At 43.7% G+C, this 22,608-nt stretch overlaps 1 protein-coding gene across 1 annotated transcript in view; it reads left to right on the top strand.

The window, feature by feature from the left end:
* XPO6 (exportin 6) overlaps positions 1-22,608 on the top strand; it is a 98,512-nt gene that overhangs the window by 47,794 nt on the left and 28,110 nt on the right. Inside the window, exons 9-13 of the mRNA XM_007950166.1 lie at positions 4,167-4,275; positions 5,686-5,778; positions 7,207-7,276; positions 14,258-14,417; positions 19,532-19,624. Coding sequence (XP_007948357.1) covers positions 4,167-4,275; positions 5,686-5,778; positions 7,207-7,276; positions 14,258-14,417; positions 19,532-19,624 — 525 coding nt within the window. The remainder of the gene's footprint in view (positions 1-4,166; positions 4,276-5,685; positions 5,779-7,206; positions 7,277-14,257; positions 14,418-19,531; positions 19,625-22,608) is intronic.

Below are 22,608 nucleotides of genomic sequence, written 5' to 3'. Positions count from 1 at the left end.
CTCTCCAGCCGTTTCATCAACCCTGACATCAGCCATTCCTCCCACAGCACCCACCACCTCTCTGCTGAGTTCAGTAATTTGCTGCAGTGGCCACACAGAACTCACAGATTATGGGGTTTATTAGGGAGGCAACAGGCTACAACTCAAGTTCAGAAATGCACTCAGTCTCTCGCAGCCTGCCGTCTCTCAGCTGACAGTATCTCTCAGCCTCTCTCAGCAGTATGTGTCTGTTATGTCTGTCAGCAGCGTGTGTCTCTCATGTTTCTCAGGAGCACATTTCTCTCAGCAGCATATCTTTCTCAGCCAGCAGTCAGAGAGACCTCTTCTGCCGCTGTTGTTGTTGTTATGTGCCGTTAAGTCGAACCCGACTCACAGCGACCTGTCCTTGGGTTGCTGAGGCAGTATCACTATGGGACTAGATTGCCCAACCTTCCTTCTGGGGAGTGGCTGGTGGGTTTGAACCACCAGCCTTCTGGTTAGCAGTCAAGTGCCTTAGGGACTATGCCACCAGAGCTCCCCTTCTGCCTCTAGAAGGGCTCCTTTTGAGCCTGGTGGAATGACCACTAACCAATCCCAGCATCAGAATTCTATACGCCTGAGAGAGCATGAACTTCCCAGAAGACTGCTTTGTGCTGGTTCAACAGAAATACCCCAGGTGGATAACTTTAGCAGTCAAGAGCTACTCAGTTGCTTACAAATTCCACCGTGGAGTTTACGAAGACTTATGGGTAGAAAAGCCACACTATGTAATTTACTACACTGCATCCCAGCATCTGTCATTTTGAGATGGGCATCTGTTGATTATCTTTTCCCTTGAGAAACAGGTTCTCCTTATTCTTCGTATGTCACGTAAGATTTTGGATTCTTTTTTTTTTACCCCTATATTGCACCAGCCTTAGGCGTGGCTTCCATCTGCACAGTCATCTCATCGGTAAAGGTGACTGCTGCATCTGCAGATGTCACACTCATGATTCAGGCAACAGGAATGAGAAAGGGAAGAGATTGGGCAAAAAAACTTCCCCAGAGGCACCACTCAGTGACTTCTTTTAGTATCTCATTGACTATTCCTATTTCATGGGAGGCTGGGAAATGTAATCTCTCAGTTGGCCTTGATGTGTCCAGTGTTCTCTTACTGAGGAGGAAGGGGAGAATGGACATTGGATAGGGAACCAGAGTCTTTCCATACCCATGCACGTGTGGGCCTCCCCAGCACCCCCCATATCCCTCCATTCTACTTCCGACCACAAACTTTGGGAGATCAGCTACCTAAGTGGGATTCGGTCTGACTCCTGGTTGGGTTTAATTTTCTGAGTGATAGGGTGTGGTTTTTTGGCAGTTGCCAGCTGATGATAAGGCATTTAGGAAGGTGGGGTTTTATAGAAACTCTAAATGTTCTTTTAGCTCCACAAGATAAATTTCTAGATAACAGAATTCTTTTAATCAGCATTTTCCCTTTTTTTAAGCAGGCTGCTCTGTGGTCTGAAGTAGACTTTCTTTCCTAGCAATGTTGTGAGAATGTTTGGTTCACCATAGCAATTTATAACATGAAACTTCTGTAACTTTAGGAATTTGTAGCTGATCAAATGACAAATATAAGCACCAAGTGTAAGTGTGTGATCTTACTTTCCTGTGAAGTCTTGATTCTTTTTCTCCTCACTGGTGTTACCAACTTTAGTAACTTGTGCTGCCAGCATTCTTTCCAGTGCTGTGCTCTGTTGCCAGTCTTGTCCAGGACTGGCTTTGTTACGTTGTTAAGTCGTTTGTTACAGATTGGTGGGGCAGACCAGAGTCTCTGTCTCTAGTCAAGAATTGAACTGTTAGGTCAACCAAACTCTGAAATGCCACAGTTTAGGTGGACTTGTAGGAGGTCTTTAGATTGTCTTTACAGAGGCTTATCACATGGGTTAAAATTCTTAGACCGGATGGAATATGTTTGGTCTTGGTATCAGATGCCTTTTGGCTTTGAATATCTTGGTGTTCCAGTATCACCTGAGTTAGATTAGATGGTGTATCAGTCAGGGTCCTGTCAGAAAATTAGAAACTATACTTAATTATTGTAATAGATAATTCAGTGTAGGAAATTGAACACATTTTAAAAAAAAAGAAAACCTCACTATTGTCGAGTTGGATCTGACTGATAGTGACTCCTCCTTGGGTTTCCAAGGCGGGGTTCACTATGGAAGTAGATTGCCCATTCTTTCTTCCGAGGAGTGGCTGGTGGGTTTGAACCGCTAGCCTTCTGGTTAGCAGTCAGATGCCGTGGGCACTATGCCACCAGAGCTCCTTGAACACATTTTAGAGGTCTCGAGAAGCAAAAGGGAAGTGCTGAGATAACACAGATGACAACTACAGGAAACAAGCCCATCCCTATGGCTGGGGGTGCAGAGGAAAGAGGTTTGGGTTATCAAAATCTAGAACCTCAGAGGGATGGGTCCCATGTAGTGATAGCTCCAGACCTCTGAGGAGATGGCCCCACACAGCTGCCACAGGACCTCAGAGCAGGGGCCCCATGGAGCTGAAACTCACTCCTTGAGGAGATGTGACCCAGCTGCTGTTGGTACCTCTGAGGATGCATGATGCGGCTGGTTCTAGGAGTGTGGAATGATGCTGAAGCTGGGCCAGTTGGTGCTCCAGTTGGTCATTGCTGGGGCAGTGCTGCCGGGACAGCTAGCTCACAGGGAGAATGAAGTTCCTTCACGCCGCCTCCTGCCTCTGGCCTTCCTCCATGGGCCGTAATGGCAGAGGAGAGATGTGCTTTGCATAGTCTTAGCCCCAGCATCACAAAGTGCGGAGAGTGACTAGGATCTCAGAAACCATAGCTTATAATAAGCAGGCATGGTTAGCCTTTATGAGTGGGAGCAGTCCCTCGATTTATCTTAGAAGCGTTTCTGCACAGGCAAATAGTTAAGGAACATGATTCGTTCTTGAAAATTAGTGGCCTTTGGGCCCAGGGGTAATTTGGAGTAACTGCTGTGTATAATTGGCTATCTTGAGTTAGATTCTTACCTCATGTGGGAAATATCTAAACCCAAGGCTTTGAGTATTTCTTAGAGAAATTATTCTTAGACACAGATAAAAATGGTCAGAGTTTGCTATGCCTTTTCCATTTCTCCTTATAGTTTTTAGTCTTCTTAAGATTGGCTAATGATTATGTTTCGAAGGGGGCATAAGACAGGCTCAAAGTCCACTGTTGGTTTAATATGTAGTGAGAACTTGGGGTTTTGAATCAGGTGGTTCTGGGTTTAAATCAGCTGGCTGTGTGACCTACCAAACGTCTAAATGTTCTTCCAGCTCAGCTAGACAATTTGGAGATAATAGAATTCTTCTAAGTAGCGTTTTCCTTTTCAATAAGCAGGCTGCTCTCGGGTCTGAAGGGGACGCTCTTCTACTCGCAGTTTAACTTTGGCTGGCTATGCTCTCCTCATCAGTAAGATGGCACTGACACCACCTCCCTCCCACAGCTCTTAAAAGGATTAGTAATTGAATTAATTCATATTTATGTATGGTGTCTATAATCGCCAGGACAATAAGAAAGCAACTTAAAAATACATAGTAAAAAGAAGCAAACAACAGGGGAAAATTGAACACTAGAAAATATCTACTTAACAGAAAAGAAGATGTTGAGGAAGAATTAAAGAATAAAAATTACATAAAACATAGAAACCAAATAGCAAGTGGCAGAAATAAGTTTTTTTTTTTTTTTATCAGTGATAACATGAAATGTGAAAGATTAAAAGGCAGAGACCAGCAGAGTGGATGAAAATTCATGGCCCCAATACATGTTGTCTCCCAGAGACTGACTTTAGATTCAGAGACACAAACAGGTTGAAAGCAAAAGGATAGAAAAAGATCTTCCATGTAAACAGTGACCACAGAGACAAAGAAATTGTTACCAGAGACAAAGAAAGATATTATCTAACAATAAGAGAGTCAGTCTACCTACAGCTGTATACTCCCTGGTACATAGTTTAATAAATAAACACCCCTGCTGTGTCCCACTCACATATGTACTTACCAACCCATAAATAAGCGCTCGGCGTTTAGATGCTGCTTGTATATGGTCATTCAGCATGCAAGCCATTCCCTTCCTAGGACAGGAGGCCTTTTTGAAATTTCAGGCTCATACCCTCCTTTCACCTGATCTTGAATTTCTCTCTGCCATATAGGTACGAAGATGCCCTGGTCCTCTTGCTCACGGAGGTGTTGAATCGGATCCAGTTCAGATACAACCAGGCCCAGCTGGAGGAGCTGGATGATGAGGCTCTGGATGACGATGTAAGTGCACTCTGGCTGACCTTTACTCGTCATCGTGTTGGGCCGTGAATCAGAATCGAGACCTGGAACCTTTAATCCCTCTGCTCAGGAGACAGGTGGTACTTGTATTATGGTTTGAGTTGTACATTTGAAAGATTTATCTCCTGCTAGTCTCATTGAGCTCATTAATGTGAAAACAGTTTTATAAACACTTTTACCTACATGGACCAGGGAGGCATGTAGAGAAACCTTATGTAAAGTGAAAAGTGCTTTAATAAGAACTCTGTATATCTGTGCTGTTTCCCCTGCCTTGCATCCAGGGAACAGATAAAAGCTAGCTGGATACTAGTAGAAATAGTTACACAGAGATGCTTAACTGATAAGGTGAAAATGAAATGTAATCTGTTTTGAGTATATTTTATTTGTTAACTGATACCTTTAAAATAAATCCTGCATTTATTGATGCTGGCATACCTAACGTTGTTAAGGAAAATCTGTTTCAAGACAAAGCCAACCAACCCCAGAGTTTTTTTTTCTTCATCACCAGGCACTTAAAATTTTTCAGGTCATTGATAATAGTTCTCAAAATAGAGTATGATCAGGAACTTGAAGGGTAGCCATGGTTTGGGTTGAAAGAGCTCCGGGCTTGGAATCAGATGGTCTGGATTTGAATCTCTACAACCTTGGGCACAGAGGAGATGGACACGTAGGCTTTGAATCTCACTGAGCCTTAGTTTTCTCGTCTCCCAAAAGAGAAGTGATACGCCCTGCTGATGATGAGTTGTGACAGTTACGTGAGGTAACACGTGGGAAACACCAGCTAAGTGCCTGGTCTATAATAGATGCTTGGTAAACTGTCACTTCTTGTGAACTATAATTTGGGCCAGTTCTTCTGAAACTTGAGTGTTGGTAAGAATCAGCAGGACGGCTTATTCAAACAGATTCTGATGTAGTAGGTCTGAGGGTGGGACCTGAGAGTTTGCATTTGTAACAGGCTTCCGGGTGGTGCTGCTTCAGGTGAGGTTGCCTGCCTCAGTCGAACATACTTTGAGTGGCACCAATTGAATCATATAACACTTACGTGAGTATAGAAATGAACTGTCTCAGAAGGCAGTGAGTGACCAGTTAGTGTGGGTTGGATGCTCTAAAGAGGACACAAGCATCTCCCTAAATTCCTGAAATTCTAGAAGGGAAAGTCGGTTATTCTACATGGATCATTTGCAATTATTTTACTTCCCGAGGAAATGATTTTTTATGAAATTAATTGTAGAAGATATTCTAGCTTGGGTTTTTTAGAGTACCAGATAACCTGGTTCCATCATTTCACATTTCTTCAAATTTTGTGTCTGAGGGTGGACTTGAGACTGGCAGGAGAGATGACTACAGATTGTACTGTCAGGAGAGCTGACTCCTTTGTTATTTTCCCCACAGCAGCAGACTGAGTGGCAGCGGTACTTACGCCAGAGCTTGGAGGTGGTGGCCAAAGTGATGGAGCTCCTTCCCACCCATGCCTTCTCAACACTGGTAACTAACCAACCATCTGGAGGGGAATGAAGAATCTATTTCCATCCCTTCACATATAATTTGACAAGAAAGGCTGGTTTGCTCACCTGTATCAAAAATATTTTAAACCAAACTTTGGAAGCTCTGTTTTTCTGTCCCACTTCTTGGTTTTAATTTGAATATTACTAATCCTGTAATGCCTTCACCAGTAGCCGGAAAGTGGTCAGGCCAAATACAGGAGATGTTATTTATAAAAATTAGTTGAACACCTTACAGCCAAACAACAGACAGGTCGAAAAAGGGAGCAATATGAGTTTAACACCTTTGAGGACTGTGTTCCCTGAAACATTCATCTATATGCGACCAGAAGGGCAGCATTTGCCCAAAAATACAATTCAGAAGGCAGGACAGGGGCAGGAAAGGTGGGCCAGTGGGAACAGGGAGCCCTGGGTAGAAGAGGGGCGAGTGCTGACACATTGAGGGAGGTACAGCCAATGTCCTGAAACAATCTGTGTATAAACTGTTAAATGAGAAACTAATTTGCTTTGTAAACTTTCACCTAAACCACAATAAAGTGTTAAAGATAAACAGACAAAAAAACCCCTGGTTCATACCACAATGAGAAAATTTTACAAAGTGACATTGCTGAAATGTTAGCCTGTGAAGCTCACCCTCAGCAGATTGCTGGTTCTCTCCTCCTGTGGTGAAGTGCTGGCATCTTTCTTCATAAGGACTGATTCATACAGTAAGTCATGCTTGTTACTTGAGGAGATTTCATTAAGTCCATCTCTTCTTCAAAGGCAGGTTAATTTATCAGGGTCAGTGCTTGCATGGTGCAGCTCAGTTGTGTCTTGTGTTCTCTGTCATGGAAGTGCCATTTTACTTTGTCTGCCTTTCTTAGAGGCCTGTCACAGTAAAGTCTTGTTTTTATCTTAATGTATGGCATTGGTGAGTATAGTGGCTTTAGAAATAAAAGATACAACTCTGGTTATGAAGCCTGTTGGCTAAATCATTAAAGGAGGCTGCCTTCACAATAGTGTGGGTCACGTCTCTCGCTGGACCACTCATGTCGGAGAGTTCTCTGAAGGATGGTGTCTCCCTTGGATTTGAAGTGGGATGGGGCCCCATCTCAGGGCTCCAGAAAGTATAGATCATTTCGGACTTGATTTCCTCTGCTTAGAAATGAAAAGTTCCACCTCAGCATATTTTGCTTGGGGAAAAAAAAAAAGTATTGGGTCGATGTGTCGTTTTCTTATTGCAAATATTAATTGGTGGTTTCAATTGTGGGGGTGTAGGAGGGGAAACCGCTTCTTCTTAGCTATATGTAAAGGTTCTCAGAGGAAAGTTTTTGATCCCCTTTCTTCCGTTCATAGGTATTTGAAATATTTTAATGTTAAAATGTTAAAACTTGCATTTTATTATTTTTAAAAAACCTTTGTTTCTTTTCAGTTCCCAGTTCTTCAGGACAATTTAGAAGTTTATCTGGGTTTACAGCAATTTATAGTTACTTCAGGGTCAGGTAAACTGGTTTTCATTTTCTAATTTAACTAAACAACAACAGCAACAAATAGATTGGACTAATACTTAATTACTGCCTTCTTTGCTGTCGGAACATGATTTCTTCACTGCTGCCTCACCGCCTCTCCGTCTCTCCCCACTTCTAAACAAAACAATTAAAAAAAAAATCATTAAAGGGAGCTGTGGGGGAAGTAAAAGGCGGGGTTATGACAATACATTCTAAAGAGGGTTTCAATGAGGAAGAAGAGAAGCTAATTTAGAGCAAAGAGGTAGAATTTATTAAAAACCCTAGCAATTGGAATATTTCCTTATGTCCTTTAAACCAGCAAGTGAGCTGGAAAATAATGGCCTTGGACTTTGCTGTGGTGGACTCTTTCTTCTTCTCTTTCGGAATCAGAAGAACCTGGAAATGGCTTCGGAGCCACATCCTAGAGGAGCGGGCGGAAAGCTAGTAGTAGCTGCTCTGGTGTAAATGGCCCCTGGGAAGCGCTGCACGTAGCTGGTTAGGAAGGCTTTGGTCTGCCATTTGCAGGTTTCACCTGCATGGGGTTTAGGGTTCACGTTTTGTTGTCCTTTTGTTAATGTAGTAGTGGTGATGACAATGGCTTCCATTTGTAGAGCTCTCCTTAATTACACACCAGACACTGTGCTCAGTGGTTTACTTGTTTCAGTTTATTTTCATCATTGCCCTGTGAGGTGTAAGGACTATTACTGGTTAATCCTATTTTACAGAAGAAATTGGTGCTCAGAGATGTTAATTCACAAAGTTTGTTACTGCTAGTCCCACCATGGCATATAATGGGAAGTGGAAAGAATTGGACCTTCATTTTGCCAGCTGAAAACACCAGAAATTTAATACTGTGCTTGCAAACACACGTTCTCCTCGCGTCCCCTGGTCTCTCTGACTCTCTGACTTCACGCTACTTTTATTCAGTGTTTTCCTTACAAGAGTCACGGCTGGCTCCAGCCTTCACCCCTCTGGGTAACTCCCTTGTTTCAGCCTGGCACGGAGCTGCCCACAGTGTGGAGCTTGCTCCTTGCGGAGCTTGGTTTTCATGGCCTGCCTCTACAGGAGCCTCTTTCTGAGGTTGCCTTTCTTTCTGGTCCCTGTTGGCTCATTTCCATGATGGTATTAGCTTCTAAGTAATGTGGGCCCTGGGAGGCTGACAGAACTCAGCATGCCCCAAGTATAGGCCCTGACTTTGGGGATCAGGTAAGAATGGCTTATATAGGATTTTAAAAGATAATTTTCAAAACAAACTTGCCCGGAGCATATACTGTCACAACTAATGAAAATTATTTGACTGAGTACAAATAATACAGGCTGATGCCTCCAGCATCCTGTCTTAGGAATAATTGCTCTCACGTGATCCCCCTCTTAGGTCCACTATTAAAATTAGAATATACTCAGAACCCTAAAGACCTTATTTTTGGTCTTAAAAAAAAAAAAAAAAAAGCAATAAAAGAAAATATTGACCCCTACGTTTCCTTCTCAGTATAGTAGCTGACTTTTATATTACAGGGAGTCTATTTTCAGGTGGAAATCTGTAGTGAGTCTTAAATCCTTTCTCTGAGATATAACTGTTAACTCAGAGCTGCTCTCCTGGAAGGATAATCGGATTTGTTTTTCTCTAAGTGAAATATACCTGCCTCATTGCAGTCCATTTGCTGGCAGTTTTGCGGGGTGCTCGACTCTCCCAGGTCAATTACGAATCACATCCCCAGCACTGATCCTTGACGCGGGCTCCAGTGGCAGAACCTCTGGCCAGACAGCTGCTTATTTCCTATTTTAAAAGGGCTCTTATCCTTGACAAAGCATTCCCCCACCACTGGGTGGCTCAAAAGCCAAGTTTCCAATGTCAAGACTATTTAAAACATTGAATCTCTGAGCACATTTTGTTTCCCAGTGCCCATGGCCATTTACCCTTGCAAATCACCATGCTGTGTTAGTCAGCCCGATTACCTCTTAAAAACAACCATGTTGTCCTTTCCCCTCATAGGTTGTGGTCCATTTGTTTCACTTGCATTTACTCTTAGCTCTGACTGTAATCCCTAGATCTCTTTAGGAGCCTGTGTAGGTAGGAGTCGGCCAGGCTTCTTGCACTCTGCTAGTGCCGTGGTCGTTTATAACAACAAGGTGTCTGTTGTGGCCAGCAGTGAAACCTATGAGGCCCCTGATTTTGTTAGAACACTCAAATCCAGAAGACTCGGCATTCTTCCTGGCACTTGCTCTGCTGTTGCTGATTTTCTCTCAGAGGAGCAGTGGCCCTGTGTGTTGTCGTGGCACATCAGTGACCGTGTGCCTCGCTGGCCCCGGGGAGGTGATCCTGTGCTCTTGCTGTCGTTTTTCCTACTTTTGTACGTTAGGAAGCCCTCTCGTTGGCTGCCATTTCTCTTATATGGCGTCTGTCTTTCCGTGTGGCCTTCAGGTGTCCGTTTTATATTTGGCCTCTTGCTGCTCCTCACTGAGACCTTCCCTTGTTGGGGTGGTATTTCTGCTCTGAGTAACCCCTTTAACTTTCCCAGTTAGCCGTGCAAGCTTTCCTACCTGAGAGATCTTCTCATCTATATTATATAAACTTTTTGGACTTATATTCTTTATTCTAATTGTGTTCATTGATGACTTCTTTGTTCTCAGAATGGATTACCTCATGTGATAATTTTTACTACCCCCCTCCCCCGTCTTCTCCCAAACCCTCCAAAGAAGAGAAGATTGAATTATGCTTAACATGAACATTTTTCCCTAGGGTAATGATTTCCCCAGGGTAACTTAGAGTTCATCTGGGTGGCATTAGGATGACTTGGTTATTGAAGATGGGACTTCTTTTAGTATCACCGTAATATTTTGTCTGCTGAACCTATATATAGCAGTACTCTGATCTGAAGGTCCTGCTTTGCAGATGTTCTGTGCTATTGGGGAAAATCTAAGCCTTAGTCAAATAGAAGAAAATGTGAGTAGATCTGAACAGCCTTTCACAGTGGGAACTCTTAAGTTTGCTCAGTGCCTAGCCTGGTTTTGTGGTGGTGATAATAGCTTTCTAGGCTGTAGGGATGGGCTTTGATTTGAAGTGCTTACTGCCTGTGTGTTGTCTACTTGCAGATAGAGAAAAAACCAGCTGTGATTCTGACTAACCTAAACCCTAACACCATAGATGGCACATATGTCTTAAGTTGAACTCTCTGATTGGAGTTTGGTTAAGTCAAAAATGGTCAGGTAGCAACAATTTTATGATTCAAGCTAATAGTGTAAAAAAATATATATAATAATAATAACACAGCAGTTCCACACTGTTTTCCATTCTGGGTGCCACACTTTGGTTGACAAACTAGGGCAGTTTTAGAGAGAACTGATAAGGATACCAAGGATTCTTAGAAGGAGCATGACATGGAAAATGGAAGGGACCCAGGAGTATCTTAAAACTGAGAAGAGATTTGAAAGAATGTCACCACTGCCTTCCCATCTCCCCACGGCAGTCATATATCATCAGGCTTAGGCTTGTTTTGTGTTCCTTTGTCAAGGGATGTGGCTTTATAAGGAGGAATTATAGGGAGACAGATTTATTCCTGTGTCTTTTGACCAAGCTGACCAAACGTGGAAGGGCTCCTTTAAGAGGCCTTGAGCTCTGCGGTATTTGGTAGAGGTGGCTGGGAAGAGGTTGGGTGGGGAAGAAGCCATGCTGCAGGGAGGGTTCACACATCAGATGGATTTGTGTGGGTGCAAGGAACAAAAGGTCTTGGTCACAATAACCTTTAGGTTGTCTGACTGTTTAGGAGCTCTGGTGGCATAGTGTCTAAGGCATTTGACTGCTAACCAGAAGGCTGGCAGTTCAAACCCACCAGCCTCTCCTTGGAAGGAAGACTGGATAATCTACTTCTGTAGTGATACTGCCTCAGAAACCCAAGGGAGAGGTCACTATAAGTCAGATGTGACTCAATGGCAGTGAGTTTAGTTTTTTCGTTAATAACTGTTTATTAAATACCATATTGAAAAAAAAACTTAGTGTAGGGTGGTGTTTTGGTTTGGTTTTTAAAAGAGAAACATTATTTCCCTTGCCTCCTTAATATATTTAAGAACTGGGTGCTTAGTTCTCACATTAAGTACATGAATAAATTGAAAACTAGTGATCAAGTTAGAGCTTCGTAGGAGATGAGCCAAAAATGAAGAAGGTGCATACAGGGAGGGTGAGGGGCAGTTGATGCCGGTTCAATGACTTATCCCCATTACTCTTGGAATGAAAAGCTGGTGGTGATACCTCTGAACCCAATTCTAGGCTGTGTTTTCCACATAACCCTGAAGTTTACTTGGTATGCACAGGAACCCCAGGTTTTAGGCGTTTAAGCTTGGAGTCTGTTTACATATCTGTGAGGCATAGTCCGAAGCTCCCATCGACATTCAGAAGGCATGTCACTGTGGCACCTTGTTAACTGGGAGAGTAGTGCCTTTCCTTCTGTGGCCCACGAAGGCACTGCTCCCTCCTGTGGGACTAAGCGTGACCAGAAATGTCTCTTGGTTCCGTTTGTTCTCTGGGCTCCTCCGGCCATGTGGAGTGAGTTATTCTTGCTCTATACTTAGAGCTGGTTCACTCTCCTTAGACACCCCCACTGTTGGCCTCCTGTGGCTGCCTGGAGGCTGAGAGTTCTGTTTTCCATGCCAAGACACTGCTCTCCATGTGGACTGTAGAAAGAAGCAGGGTGACTTGGGGCAGGTCAAAGCTGGCTTTTGCCATTGGCTCTTTTCCTGTAAGGTCCTTCCCTGAGTTGCCTCTTCTTTTTGTTCTTCTGTTCCCTGGCAGCATGTGGCCCCGCTATAACCCATCCCTGACTGAAATCTCCGCTTTATCAGGCTCCTGCCCGGGGATACTCTGCCCTCCCTTGGGTACTCTCACAAGCTCTGTTCCAGCCTCACCACTTGGACGTTGGTATAGGGGGCTGAAGTATTAAACTTGTGACTTCAGCCTCCACTTTCTTCATAGGTTTTCAGCCTTGTTGTTCTCCTGTCCACAAACAGTGCTCATCCATATTTGTCTTTAAATTATCCAAGTGAATACACCTATAGGGAGTATGAGGAAGTTAACTCCCCAGCCTCCTCATCCCGCTGTAGTGTGCTGTCTGTTCTGTGGTATCTAATTCGTTCATGTGTTTATGGTCACCCGTTCTGCACTAGGCACCGTGCTGGGTGCTGAGCATACGGACAGGATGCTGCATAGCCCCTCACTAAGGAGTTCATAGCGCAGTAGGGAGACAGACTTGTAAATCATTTGTTTACCTCCACATGTGCACATTCCCATGGGGGAGTGAGGGAGAGCAAGAAAGCACGTTCCCTCTGTTGGGAGTGGGGAGGGAAGCCCTCAGAGAAGAAATGATGCTTCCGTGAGTCTGGAGGATAGGATACGTAGGCTTGCGAGGTTTGAGTGGAGAGAGGATACAGTGATGGGCAGACCAGGCGGAGAAGACAGCTGTGAGAAGTACAGAGAGCAGTGGAGCAGAGTCGAGAGATCTAATAGTTGACGCTGGGGAGGCTGGACTTTCCTCTTTAGCTGGAAGGAGCCCCTGAAGGGTTTCACACTTTGCTTATGGGAACTGTGTGCTTAGATCTGGGTTCTAGGAAGGTGGTTGCAGAGCACCATGGGAGGAACTCCACCAGCAAGAGATAGTAAGAGCCTGAAGAGGCAGAGGAGGGGATGGGCCTGAAAAGTATTCAGGGAGTTGGAGTTGGAAGCCCCCTCGGGCTGGTGATTTTCCTGTAGCTGCCCAGCCTCATTCTTACAGTGCTGGCTGCTGGCTTACACTGTGCTTACATGGATGAGGAGGGCTTTGTGTCAGGCTTAGGGGTCTTCTGGACACTGTGAGGAGAGAGAGCCAAGAGCCAGGAGGTGACCCCACTGTGGATGTTTTATCCTTTGTTTTGGCATCCTTCCTGTTTGGGTTGAAGAAATGATTGGCAAAAAGTAAGAAAGTTTCAGACCTTCAAAAATCACACGTTCTTTGTTATTCATAATAATTACAAACGTTGAATAATGCCTTCTGGTTTGGAGGGCTTTGTATGTATTCTAATTTAGCCCTTATAGTTGTTCTGCACATTAAATAGTAGCATTTTTTTTTTTTTTCCATCTTACAGACAAGGAAACTGAAACTTAGAAGGTGAAATGAGGCTCAGAGCCAGGAAGTGGCTGGGAATCTGTGTCTTCTGAATTCAAGTCCTGTGCCTCCTATTCCATACTGTGCCACCTAAAAATCTTCCGGGGTCAGTGCTGAGTGTACCCCCATTTCTTTTAGCAGGGCTGAATCCTGTCTGTCAGCCAATGGGGACTTTATTCTGTATGAGGTTCATGTGGAAAAGGCAGCAGCCTGGAGTCACAGACTGAGCTTAGAATCCAGGATTGCCTCAGAAACACGATCCATGGCAGGCGAGTTTCCAAGCCTCCCCTGGTGTGTTTCCTTGTCTGTAAAATTGGCAGTATCTGTAGCTCATAAAGGAGCTCTGGTGGCGTAGTGGTTAGGGCATTTGGCTGCCAACCAGAAGGTCAGCGGTTCAAATCCACCAGCTGCTCTGCGAAAGGAAGATTGGGCAGCCTGCTTTGGTAAAGATATGTAGCCTCGGAAACCCAGTGGGCGTCACCATGAGTCAGAATCCACTCGATGGCAATGAGTTTGGTTTTTTGTAGCTCACAGGGTCAAGAGGAATCACTGTTCATTCTATGTTAGTGTGCCTAGGTGATCTGTCCCTCCTCTTCCGCTCTGTCTGTCTCTTCCTCCTCTCTGTGTCCTACCCTCTGGTCTCTTCCCTGCTTGTGGGTATGGCTGCAGGTGGAGATTCTGTGGAATTTCCCCGCTCAGTAATGGGAAGCAGCCTGTGGGTTGCTTTGTTTCGAGAAAGCAAATTGGTTCTGCTAAGTATAGCTTGTCTGGATGACCTGTTATCTGTAGTGGTAACTAAAGTGTGTTCTTCCTATGAAAAACTGTCGGAGGTGTTATGTTCCAGGACACAGGTTGAACATCACAGCGGAGAATGACTGCCGGCGATTGCACTGTTCCCTGAGAGATCTGAGCTCCCTGCTGCAGGCTGTGGGCCGCTTAGCTGAGTACTTTATTGGTGATGTGTTTGCTGCTCGCTTCAATGATGCTCTCACCGTCGTGGAGAGGTAGGCTGCCAGTTACTTTATGAAGCCATTCTTCAGGGCTCAGTTTTACCTCCTTGTGTGTGGGGCAGCATATTGCCAGGTAGCTTCTACCCTGGCACTGCTTAAATCTGGGCTCTGCCATGTGTAAGCTGCTGTGGAGCAAATTACTTAACCTCTCCAAACTCTTGAGCTTCCTCATCTGTAAAGTGGAGTAGAAATAGACCTTTTTAGGTTTTTGTGAGAATTCAGAGACTATAAGGCACTTAGCACAGTGCCCTAGCACAGTGCCTGGTACATAACAAAGCACAAGTAAATGTAAGCTGTTGTGTAAATGTAAGCTGTTGTTGCTTTGAGGATCTTGCATGTAGGTGTCAGGGTAGAAGACCAGATAAGGTCACTTGTCTTTCCTCACAGGTTGAAACCCTAGGAAAGCCCTGTTAGTAGGGGACAACACACACTATATCCAACTAGGCCAGAGTGGGGTTTTCTTTGTTTTTTTCCAGTCCTATGAGGGTCCTAAGGAGTTAAATTGAGCAGCCTCCAAGACTGGCCTGAGAGGTGGCTCCCAGTTTATCCACCAGGAGGCTCCTTTGGTTACTTCTTCCCCTTGACTCTCACAGGAGGCTTTCAGCTGCATTTGTTGAATAACAGTTATTCTGCCCAGTCCCCTACCACCCCACCTGCACATACACTTAAAAAATCATATGTCTAGAATAATTCTGATCAAAAGGGGAAAAGTACAGAACAGAATTTTCAAATTCTCATGGAATCTAGAATTTCTGGAGCCATTGAGACTGCATAAACCCCTGAAACTGTTGCCTTGAGATAATCTTTAAACTTTCAACCAAAAATATCTCCTGAAGTCTTTAAACCAGACAGTTTAGCTTAACTTGTAAAGTCTCAGTACTTTGTTAGTTTAGTTTAACTAGTAAAGTCTCAGTGCTCTGTTAGTTTAGCTTAACTAGTAAAGACTGCCTGCCTGCCTGCCTTGAGCACTGTGTTCTTTTAAGAGCTATCTACATGGAATCAAAGTGACAACAGCAACTGCAAAGATTAGACAGAAACCCTTGAGGGCAGTGACTTTATAGTAACACAGGAGGAGTAACTCTGAAAAGGAGGGTGAGAGTGATTATACAGCTAGAAAGTGATCATTGTCACTGAATTGTGCAGGTAGAGATTATTGAACTGGTGTAGTTCTGCGTATATTCTCAACAAAAACAACAACACATAAAACTTTTTAAAAAGTCAGATGTAATCTCAAAGGTCAGACCATTTGAAGATAACTGTGGAGTTGATTAGCCCAGAACTGAGTGGGTGTGGATCCAGCCCAAAGCCAAGACACTTGATGCTTTCCCTGGCCTTGCAGCTGCACGGGGAGCATGGAGATGGAAACCAAGCCCCAGGTGCCTGGTTACTTGTGTAGCAGGCTTTTCTGTAACAGTTACATCTTAGATAACTAAGAATTTTAAATGAGTTTTTTAAAAGCCAGGTTAGTATCAATAATAAAGCAATATACAGTATTCTGAAACTTTCCAAAGTGTTTTTGTGTGTTTTCATTTTATTTTATCCTTTGAGAGCGAGTTAATGCCGTCTGATCATTGAGGAGATGGTGGCTCAGAGTGATCGGTACCTAGCGTCAGGTCACACAGCTTGGAAGAGGCAGCCCGTGGGTTTTAACCAGTTTCCTGATCTTAAATGCTCTTTTCCAGACTGTAGAGCTTCCACTTTCAGAGTCTGTTTTTCTCTGTTCTTTCCGTGTTAGACCTCTTTCCACTGTATGTTCAGAGGACGTGTCTTCCTGTTTGAAATCCATAGATAAGATACCGTTATTTGAATGTATTCTCTGTTAAGCAGTATATCATGCATCACAACTTTGTAGTGAAGTTACTTAGAGATCTTAAAGCATTATTTTATAGGTCTTTATTTTTCTGCTTAGGTTTGCAAGCTCGGCCCTTAAAGATACTTTACTGTTTGTCTTCATTTAGGATCAACTTTGAGAGAAGGCTTCTTGTTAATGGCTGCATGGTCTCAATAGTTGTTGTGATGAGCAGGGTTGTTACTTACAGGTTACATAAAACAAAACCTACTATTCAAACCACTGATCATCGATTTCTATTAAGAGACACATTTTCAGTGTAGAACAGTATTTATAGAATTGAACACCAGGTGCGAGTTGGTGTATTTTTTACTGAGAGTAACTGTTTTGATTCCTGCTTGTCACCATCCATCTGCCTTCCAGGGTCTCAAATTGACAACCCTTGGCTCTTTTACCCTTACTATCTTTTGACTGCCAAGGCCCCTTTCCGATTATTCCCCAACCCCAAACCATTTGGGGCTTAAGCCCATGGTTTTCTACTTGGAATAAAGTCCTGCTTCCTCCCCCCCTCAGAGGAACATGTTTCAGAATGTGCTCCCTGTGCATCAGCGCCCTGGATGCTTTTCCGAGGTACAGATTTCCAGACCACTGCTTGTACCTGCACGTGGCCGTGGGGCAGGTCCAGGGAGTTTGCATTTGTCCAGAATTCCCAGGTGATTCTTGTTGTCAGTGGAGTTTGAGAAACTGCTGTCCAGGCCTGAGGGAGCAGAGCACACTGTCTTCCCTGGCACTGTTGCCTGAAAGAGTGGACACAGGAAAGTTACCCAAGTCTCCGATTTTTTTTTCCCCAGTCAGAAAAGAGTAATTTTCTATCTGTAGTGAGAGCAGCAGTTTCCACTTCTCAATAGACCTGACCTTGGGTCTAGAATTTAGTGCTCATCTGTATCCAGTGAGCCCTTGAGCAACCAGTGGGCTCCCCAGCTTGCTTTTGACAGAATTGTATTTAAAGTTTAAAATGCTCAGTGTCTTCTAGAAACATTTATTCCTTCCCACCCCTGTTTCAAGAAAAGTTGAAAGAACAGTACAGGAAACACCCATTTAGCTACCACCTAGGTTCTACAGTAAACACTGTTCTATATTTGCTTTATCGTATGTCCATTTAAAATATTTACTTTAAAAAAATGATTTTAAACAAAAGCTAACATAGTTTTATCATCATGACAAATTAGATAGGAAAATGTTTGCCAACTGCAGAAAGGGCCTGGGGGACTCATCTGACCTTGTGACTTCACGAGGCAGGCAGGAGGGTTAAGATCCCCTGCAGCAGTCCAAGGCTGCTTCCTGTGAAGCGGGAGTCAGACATTCCACCACCCTCCGACCTTTTCACCAATTCTGAGACCAGTTGTCCCTCCCACTGCACTCTCTACTTCTCTGCTGGGTTCATAATTTGTTGCCATGGCCACAGAGAACTCACAGACAATACTCATGATTATGGGGTGAATGGTGAATTAGAGAAGCAATAGATCTACAAATCAGGTTCAGGAACACTCAGGATATAGTTCTCCAACCAGGACAGCCTTCCCTGTGCCATGGCCAAAGGCATGCCTTGGCCTCTTGGTCTGGCCTCTGCCCCGCTCAAGTGAGTGTTACAAAGCTCTTTTAGCTCTGCTGATAGGTACACCCCACTCTACTACCTGCAGCCTTCTGCCCAAAGGCACTCAGCTCTCTTGCTCCGTGGGCCAGCAAGCTTGCTGCTCTCTTGTGCTGGTCTCTGGGTTCTGTTGCCTCTGCTGCTGCTGTCTCTCTGCCATCTCTGCACAGGGATCTTGGGTCCAAGGACGTGCTCCACTCCTGGCTGCTATTCCTTGATGATAGTGAGATCCTGTTTTTCTGCCTCTGGGATGGGTCATTTTAAGCCTCATGTTAGGGTTCCATGTACTTTATTTCCCTGGTCCCACCCCCACGAGGGTGCCATGTACCTTATTTACATTACTGACAAGCTATCCAGTCCCCTTGTGGGGCACAAGCACCTCACATTTGTGTAGTTTACCCAGTCATCTGGTGAGGCACAAACACCATGGCTGGGAGAGCCCTATCAAGCATTTATTTCACTGCACCACACCAACTTACTAAGATAAATTGTCAGAAGAGCAGGTTTGCTTTTTTTAAAAATAATCGTATATGCTCCACCTCATTGGTAAAAGTATTATATATTCATGATAGACAATTTGGAAATACAGAAAAGGAGAGGGGGAAAAAAGCATCCATAATCTACCCATTCTGTCCTACCCTTAAAGCAAGTGGTAACCAGTAGGCATGCTTTGGTGAACATTCTTCCAGCCTTTTCTGTTGACAGACATACATTTTTATAACAAAATAGGGGTATATGCTGTATATGTATTTGTTGTAGCGTTTGCATGTTTTAAGTATCTTAAATATTTGTGTTTTGGTTCTCTAGTACCTCTTTGACAGACCACAAATGGAGGGCTTTAACAAACATGGATTTATTCTCTTACAGTTTAGGAGACTAGAAGTTCAAGTTTAAAGTGCCAAACTCTAGGGGCTGGGTAAAGGCCCTCAACCTTGGGCTTCAGCTAAGCCTCTTGCTCCTGCCCCACTGGAGCTAGAGGCATCTCTTCACTCAGGCAGCTGCTGGCTGCTGAGGCTGACAACCCAAGGTTGGCAGATGAAATGGCACAGTCCCAATGTTACCAAACAGCATGGCAGGCCAATAGTTCAAGTCCAGAGACAGTCCCACGATTGGCAGGGCATGACACTCGGCTACATGCAGGGTCCACGTGTGCCAAAAAGCTGCAGAGACCTTTCTCAAAACTTCTCCTTATATACTAGAAGCAAGCCATATCCCTAAGGCAACTACTCAGTTGCTCACTGAAGATTCCACCATGGAGTTGATTACCAGTCTCATCATGGGGAATAACTACGTCCAGCTGCCCAGCCACTCCATACCAGGGCCAGCCAGTTTGACACATAACCTTAACTACCACAATTTGTCATTAAATATTCTTCTAGCCATTGTTATTATTGTCTGTATTATATTGCACTATATCTGTCCTCTGTTGGATATTTACATGTTTTCAAAATTTTTGACATTGTAAATAATGCTTTAATTGATATCCTTCTATATAAACCTGTGCACATCTTAGATTATTTCTTTGGGATAGAATTGAAGGTCTGGTCTTGATTCTGTTTTTATGTGAAAAGTAATCCTGGTATGTTCTCGGACTTTTATTGCCTTGTCCATTTGTTTGTTTTAGTCCATAAGCTGAATGATCTTTCTGACCTGCTTCTTTGCCAACAGATTGGTCAAAGTCACTCTGTATGGATCTCAGATAAAGTTGTACAACATTGAGACTGCTGTGCCATCAGTACTGAAACCTGACCTCATTGATGTGTGAGTATGGAGTTTGGTACTTTATACAGTCTCCACGTAGACCTTGTGTTAATCCCCAAGTGGTTTCACACAGAGGAAGATTAGCAGCTGCCATGAAGGTGAGAAAACGCCCCACAGCAGACCTAGAAAGAGAAAACGCGTGGTGTCTGTCTCGGGCGGTCTGGTTGTAGTGAGAGGAAATCATCAGCCGTGGGAGCTGGGTGGAGTCTGTGGAGTAGCATTCCAGAGGAGAGGAGAGCACAAAGGGGGCCCAGCAGTGTTGTAGAGTCACGCATTTAGGGAGGTGGTAAGCAGTGTGTGTGGTGAGAGATGAGGCTGCATGAGCGTGTTGAGACTGAAGTGGCGAGTGCCTGAATGCCATGAATCTTGTCCTGTAGACAGTGACTGAAACCATAAGGTACAGAGGATTACTTGAATACGCTTTCCCAGGGATTGTGATTATAGCAGGATGGCATTAGGCTCTGGTGTTTGCACACTGAACAAGAACCTCCTCAGATTCCCTTGAAGAAGGACACCCAGGGACCACACTTTGAGAAACTATAGACAATTGGAAGCCATTAGGAAAGTAGCATGACAGAAATGGAGGAGTGGAGGGGTGGGGACTGGAGCGAGAGCCACCCTCAGATATTACACTGCCCTGCAGGCTTAGTCTAAACTACAGCAGTGGTTGGCAAACTACAGCCTGTGTTACATCTGGCCCGCCTCCTGCTTTTGTAAGTAAAGTATTACTGGAACACAGCTCCATCCGTTCATGTATGTATTATCTATGGCTGCTTTTGCACTGCACCAGCAGGGTTGAATAGCAGTGACAGAAATTCACGGCCTGCAAGGCCGTCGTATAGTGTACTGTTTTTTTCTTACAGGAAAAGTCTGCTGACTTCTGCTCTAGAGTGTTCTTGAGCTGCAAATTAGATACATTACAGGAAGAATAGTGGTTTTAAACTCTTTTTTTGGGGGGGGCGTGACATATTGCTTTCATCTTTGAGAATTAGAGAAAGCTATGAAGTTTCTCCCCAGAATGTTGCTAATTTTCTCAACACAACATCTTACACACAGTTTCAGGAGGTTGTAGAGCTTTGAGGAGCTCTCTAAATTTGATAGATTGACTGCAATGTTCAGACGCCAAAGGCGGACTTTGGTCTTCTTCCCCCTTTCAGCACGTAAAACCTAAGTAAAGAATAAAATGAGCGACAGATTATAAAGTAACTGACTGGTCACTGTGAAGTTCAAACCCCCAGTATCTGTTTTCTTACTTTAGGGTACTTAGTACCTTTTCTTGCCTAATTTCTTACTTTGAAAAAGTTCAAACCTACAGAAAAGTTAAAAGAAATAAAATGAACACCTTTTATACTCTTCACTTAGAATGTCCATACCTTTCACGTAGATTTACCAGTTACTAACATTTTGCCACATTTGCATTTCTTTCTTGTGTTTTCTTACTGTGTTTACACATTCAAATTGTTTTTTGTAGAACTATTTGAAAATAAATTGTAGACAACAGCCATTTTACTCATGAATCCTTTAGCTTGTATCTGCTAAGAACAAGGCCATTCTCCTGCGTAAACATAATACTATAATCACAAAAAATTTAATGGATATAATATTATCATCTAGTGCATAGTCCCATAATCCATATTCAAAATTTCCCAGTAGTCCCAGGAATGTCCTTTTGTGTGTATGGTTTAGTTTAGTATTTTTGATTGAAGGCCTAACTAATCATGAATCACACATTAAATTGTTGCCTGTAATCTGGAATAGTTCCCCCAGTTGTGCTTATGTATGTGTGATGTGAGAGAGAGAGACTTAAGATTATACCTTAATTTTTCTTTTTTAAGGCTATCCCACAGTTGGATCTATCTAGTTAGGTCTTCAGTATTAGATTCAGATTAAACATTTTTGGTAAGAGTCCTGCATAAATGATGGTGTGTGCTTCCTCTTCCATCATATCAGGAGGACTTAATATCAGTTTGCACTATAATTGGTGACCATAAATGAGATTTTAAAACGGTATCTACCTGTCTTAGTTCTGCCTATCGAAAGGTCCTGGAAGCAGTGATACCCCAGTAGCAGTGAGACCTCTCGTACCCAAGGCTTGGTTTCTAAAATGCATTCCCCTGTAAAAGGAACCAGGGCTCTTAGGAGAAGTGGCCCATTCCAGTTCAGGGCAGTGTGGTCCTGGAGAATCTTACTGAGCCAGTGAGTAAGGAAGTGCTTAGCGAATGTTGGAAATACATAAGGTTGCAGGAACTGGTTTGGGAGGGTTTTTCCTGGTTACTTTTGACAATTTGATCGTCAGGAAAAAATAAAGAGGAGGAAGAAATGGATATGTGGATAAGTAGCTCTGTGAACAGCTAACTGCCTCCTTTGCCAAGAGACCAGAACTGCATGGTGCTTGGCTACCAGTACTGAGCATTTTGATCAGAAAGTCTGTAGAAGAGTTGCGATCAAAATAGAGGAAATACAGAACAGGATTTCAAATTTCATCAAATTTAGACTTTCTAGAGCCATTGAGGTAGGATGAACCCCTGAAAATATTGCCCCGAGTTAATCTTTAAACCTTATACTGAAAACATGTCCCCTGAAATCTTCTTAAAACAAAACAGTAGTTAACCAGTAGTTTAACTGGTAAAGACCGTCTGCCTTGAGGATTGTGCTCTTCTAAGGGCTCTCTATGGGAGCGAGGTGGCAGCAGCAGCTGGAAAGATTAGATAGGAGTCCTAGGGGTGGTGAGTTAATGTTAATGGAGGAGGAACAGTTCAGGAGAGGAGCGTGAGAAGAGTTGAGCCCCTGTAAGAAGGCACCCGGTGCCATTGAACTGAGCGTGAGAGGCGCTGGTTTCTATGTCCTGCCGTGTATCTTCACTCCCGACAAGGCCAACAGAAACAGAAATAAATTACTCAAAACATGAAAGATTAAGGATGGTAATGAGTTCTAACTGCATTAAAAGGATCCACATGTCCACAGTGATTTTTTAAAAAAGATGG

Source organism: Orycteropus afer, unplaced genomic scaffold, assembly GCF_000298275.1.
Source record: "Orycteropus afer afer isolate SDZICR_OR568_19922 unplaced genomic scaffold, OryAfe1.0 scaffold00266, whole genome shotgun sequence".
In the NCBI taxonomy this organism is placed as follows: Eukaryota; Metazoa; Chordata; class Mammalia; order Tubulidentata; family Orycteropodidae; genus Orycteropus; species Orycteropus afer.
The sequence above is the reverse complement of the archived record's forward strand: the minus strand, read 5'-3'. Positions and strand labels throughout refer to the sequence as shown.